At 44.3% G+C, this 5215-nt stretch overlaps 1 protein-coding gene across 1 annotated transcript; it reads right to left on the reverse strand.

The window, feature by feature from the left end:
* Positions 1–281: 281 nt before the first annotated feature.
* Positions 282–1241, reverse strand: LOC135391210 (uncharacterized protein K02A2.6-like). Its single transcript, XM_064621365.1, has 2 exons — positions 1212–1241; positions 282–1163 (listed from the first exon to the last, which is right to left on the reverse strand). Exons 1-2 carry the CDS (start codon positions 1239–1241, stop codon positions 282–284), a joined length of 912 nt encoding a protein of 303 aa, XP_064477435.1.
* Positions 1242–5215: the final 3974 nt, after the last annotated feature.

Raw genomic sequence — 5215 nt, forward strand, 5'->3', positions numbered from 1 at the left:
GTTCTGGACATTAAAATCATCTTCGTTCTTGGGTATGGACGTATCTGTCTGCTGCTCCGAAACAGAACATTCTGGGTTACAGAATTAGCAGAACAGAACAGAACTAGCTGGGTTACGTGATGAAGAGACGCAGTGAACGTTATTTGCAACGGAGAAATTGACGTTTGAAGTGGTGTGCAAGATTGCCTTTATCTTGGTTTCCGTCGGGAATATGCCTTCCTGTGTGACTTTATGCCCCAAGTATACAACTGGCGGCTTGAAAAATTGTGCTGTTCTAGTCGTTACAAGACATTCTCCACCGTTCTCTGACATTCGTGCACGTTTTCACCTGCGACGATTACATCATCAATGTAACATCCCACCTTGGGAATCCCTTTTAAAACTGAATCCATTAGCGACTGAAAAATGGCTGGTGCGCTCGATATTCCAAAGGGCAGTCTCTGAAATTGAAACAGCCCGAGATGTGTGTTTATTGTCAGCAGTGGCTTGCGTTCTTCGTCCAAGGGAACCTGCTGGTACGCTTGTGACAGGTCCAGAACGCAGAAAACTTTTCCTCCGGCGAGTGTTGAGTACAAATCCTCTGGTAAGGGCAAGGGATAATGATCGGTCTTCAAAACAGGATTCACGGTGATCTTGTAGTCCCCGCATAGCCTTAATCCTGCTCCGCTGCTCTTCGGTACCACAACAAGGGGCGTTGCCCAGTCGCTTCTTGACACTCTTTTCAAGATGCCATCAGCTTCCAATTTCTCCAACTCCTTTGCTACTTGGTCTTTCATGAAGAACGGTACTGGTCGCGCTTTCGCAAACACTGGTTGGGCTGCCTCCTTGACGAGAACACGGGCCTTGAAGTCCTTCACCACTCCTGGAACGCCTTTGAAAACTCCAGAGTACTTTCGCCGCAACGTCTCCACCCTTTTCCCCACGTCATTTGACAGGTGGCAGACACTCTTCCAATCTAGCCTCAGCCTCTCCAGCCAGTCTCTTCCTATTAACGCTGGCATTTTCCTGCCCTGATCTCTCACGACCACCAACGGCAGGAGCATTTCCTCGCCTGTTTGGGCCACTTTGACGCTTGACTTTCCCAGTATCTGCAGCTTTTCGCCGGTGTAAGTTCCCAAAGCTAGGTGTGCTGCTCTGCACTCGATGTGTGGGAAGTAATGTCGCTACATCGTTTCGGGCAGTATTGTGACCGCTGCTCCAGTATCTCTTACCATGGGAACTTCCTTTCCTTCGATACTCATGTCTACGCTGTTTCCACTTGCTGCCTTTTCTGAGTAACATATAGTGTAGCAGTCGCAATCATCCGACTCTTCGTCCGTCGTATCGACGTATCTGACAGGCTTCGTTTTCCTTTTTCCGCACACCGCTTGCAGGTGTCCCTTTTTGTGACAGGATCGACACGTGAGATTCCTGAACCAACACCTATCCGAGCGGTGAGGCTTCCCGCAGTGCTTGCACTCGTCTCTGTCCTCTTCTCGTTTAGTGTCTGCGCCCGACCGGCTTTGCGGAAGAAACCAAGCCAAATGTCACGCCAAGCCGGAGCACGGGCAGACCACGAACGTGTCGTCGACACAGGGTTTGCGGGCCACAAGACGGAATGTCAGTGAAGCTAAAGATTCACTTTTTCGAAAAACCGCGAGGAGTTTGGCATAACTATTTTATACACATAATCAGTGTTCCCTTATGAACACATCGTGTTAGTACCATCCTATTCTGTAACACTCGAAAATCGGGGTAGCTGAGCTTTAAGCAAGCCGCAGAAGACTTTTATTCCATAAGGGAAGATCTAAAGAAACGAAAATTGATCACGCTTTTGTTAGACCTACACACTCATTCCACTGTACTTATAGACCACTATACCACGAACCCTCAACATGCCTTTCCGCGCCTTCTCAAAACCAGCCTGTAGGGTAGTACGACGTCTCAACTGAACTTTCCACTGCCCTGAATAATAATGAATGAGACTGCTAAAATGAGTTGGTTGCCCTGCACACGGCCTGTACTATGGCCTCCTGCATGGTCCCTAAAGGTAATTGTACAGGAGTTTTCCTCTCATGTTTGTGAGGAGAAGAAAGGGATTGACAGATAATTCCGCCATCACCGTGAACAAAGGATGTCTTGGTACGTGCCGAGATATGCATAAGTGTTGACAGCGGAACGATACGCAAGAGCAAAGCATTCCCAGAATCCTGTGTCGCGAATTTAAGTTCTCGCGAATCACTCCTCAAACCAGCTTTGTCCGGAAACGCGAAAACATTTTTCACGCGGAAACAACCACTTGTACAGTACTTCTTGCAATTTGAAAAACTAGTGAATTTTCTGACCATTTGATAAACGACACCTATAGACAACGCGAGGCACGTCAGGAAATGTCGTCTGCCATCCGTTGTTGTTCCACTGCTGGCAGTTTAAGTTAAACAACATGACTAGCTGGAATAAGAAAGGCAATAATTTTGACGTCCTTAAGATTCAGTAATTAAATTCGAATTGAACAGCGACAAAACTTATTATTTTCTGTTAGATATTGATAGCGGAGCATAATTTGAAGCTGATTTTCGAGAAACTTATAAGAGGATGTTCGTTAGAAGTGTTATTTCTAGCTTGTACTGCAGAAAGCCAAACTAACAATTCCCCTGGGATGCCTTTGCTTTGTGTATTTGGGAAGAAGGTTGCTGCTTCCTTTTTGTGGTTCCAGAGCAAACTGTCCAGCGGGGTGCACAATTCCCTCATTTCAACTTCTCCGTCCCGGTTCCTTTGGCAAGAAACAACCGGCTCATTTCAACCGACCCCAATTCACTCGTCGCATTGCTTCTCCCGGCGAGTCAGACATTCCTCCGTTGTCGTGTTCAACCTAAGAATGACATTGTCCGTGCATCTTGTTCCCCCTTCATTGGGAGTTGGGACGGGGAACTGGGCTACAATCTCTGTAACGTGGAAGGCCTGTAGAAATTTTTAGGTAGTGTACGTCACAGGAAAATTCAACCACCAAATTATCTGCATATTATTTATAGTTCTGAGGTATAGCCATGCATTTGCAATGACTTGTGAAAAGCACATAAATCCCATACAGCATGTGTAAAATACAATTGTCTGCGCCTTGTGCCTTTCACATATAATTGTAATAAAACATTGTTGCGTCTAACTTACTTACTAGTTTGCTACAGCAAAGAAGAAGGTAAACACAAAGAACATAAAAATCAGGGTGAATGAATTCCACAAGTGAGCGGGGTCAACCACGTCATGGAGGTATATTTAAAATGCTGTAAATACAAAATGCATCGTCACATGCCACCAGTAACAACCACCATGCCAATGACACGTTGCGACTTTCTCTATTATATTCTGTAAAATAGAAGGAGCCATGCCTTTGTACTAGAACCTCAATCACTCTTCCAGAGTAGAACAGAGAAATCAACCACGGTTTTCAAAGATTCGCACGTCAGTTTAAAATATACAGACAACTATATTAATTTATGACATCTCAGATACCTGTCAGATAACGTTCAATCACGCGACAAAGGTGGTACAATTATCATTGTTGCAGTCTCACCATCCAAACGCTCAAGGCGTAAAAATGCTCATGAAGCTTTTTGCGTTCCCGTTGTTTTCGCAAGTGTCGTAAACAAGGAGAAATGGCCAAGAGAGACCAAGAGAGGCGTCGGTACTTCTTTTCCCTGAATTGTTCGAAATCGTTATGTGTCGTGTTTGGTTGGTAGCACAGTATGAAATATTTGTTGCAGGAGAGCACACTTTGTTGTGGCTTGGGGGATCATCATGTTTTCAACCACGCGCATGACTGAAGCTCCTTAATAGTAAAATAATTCAAACATGTGCACAAGTATAGAAGCACGATAGGACTCGACTGGTAATGGGATATATCAATAAAAGCTGAGCAGGAGCGCAGGGCATTTATTGGTCGTTCATTCACCTCAAAATATATCTTTAATAGTTGCGAAGCAGACTGATTTAACTAGTGAAAATTTCGCGTGACTGACAAGTGTAAAAGTGTATAAAAATAGCGCGGTATAAAAATCAGCGTGGTCGTTTCGTGCCGTGAACTCTGCTTTTCTTTTTTTATGCTTCAACATTTACGTAGTATGTATGGTGAGACGCTAGGAAGATTATTCGTATATTCCTGGTGGGTGAACCTTGGAAAGGTATTTTGTACTTCATACCTCAGGGAGCGGTGCTGATGTGAGCTGGTATTCTTCTGTCCAGATAGCGAGCACTAGAAGGATTGTGCCCCCTTATTTCCTTTTTTGGAAAATCAGAACCACACAAAATGCCGACTAAGCAATTTTGACAAAATGCTTTGTTGGGCTACTTGGTAATTCATTGCTAGACTGGGAAAAAGCACAGCGCGAAAACGACAATCACGGGAGGAACATAAGACACACACAAGCGCCCGTGTGTGTCTTATGTTCCTCCCGCGGTTGTCGTTTTCGCGCTGTGTTTTTTCCCAGTCTAACTAAGCAATTTTGGTTCAACACCTCCAAACAACAAAGAAAAGCGAGTTGTGGCTATATAGGGCTACAATGACTGACAGCATCTAAGATTATCATATCTTGGGTCAATGGAGTAATTATTGTCTGTTATAAGTTATTACCCAACAATTATCATTAGCCCAACGCAGGAAGACTGAAGCTGGTCTTTTAGCAGCTGTTGGACGATGTATTGCTTCTAAAAGGTTCGAAAAAAAAAATGATTTGAGGAATATAACAATTTATTATTCGTTATGCGATGACACAATGGAAATGATGAAAATAAATTACGAAGCTGTCAGGATGGGCTCATGGTAAAATCGAACGGGCGAGCAAATGTCCGGTCTTAGCTAATATAATTACTTAGTCTGTATATTATGAATTAATATCCCATAGTATCCTCGTCCAGACGGCCGTCCCAGATGCCAAAATGACATTTTGATCAACTTTGATTGATAATAACACTTGATATAAAATTGATATTGATTGAACATTTTCTCCTGTGGACGTCCGAAACAGATCCCAAGGTCCATATCCGGAAATCTATATCCGTCGGATATCACTGGGAGCCTCATACATGGACGTCCCAGGATCTGTATCCACACGATGTCCGGTCGCGGCTGTTTAAAGAATTGTCCGAGCTAGATCCCTGTCGGGACGCTACATGGATCATTTATTGCGGGAGAGAGATAAACGGGTGGGGTTCTGGGAGCGTCTGATTCGAACCGTAGAGA

Source organism: Ornithodoros turicata, chromosome 1, assembly GCF_037126465.1.
Source record: "Ornithodoros turicata isolate Travis chromosome 1, ASM3712646v1, whole genome shotgun sequence".
NCBI lineage: Eukaryota > Metazoa > Arthropoda > Arachnida > Ixodida > Argasidae > Ornithodoros > Ornithodoros turicata.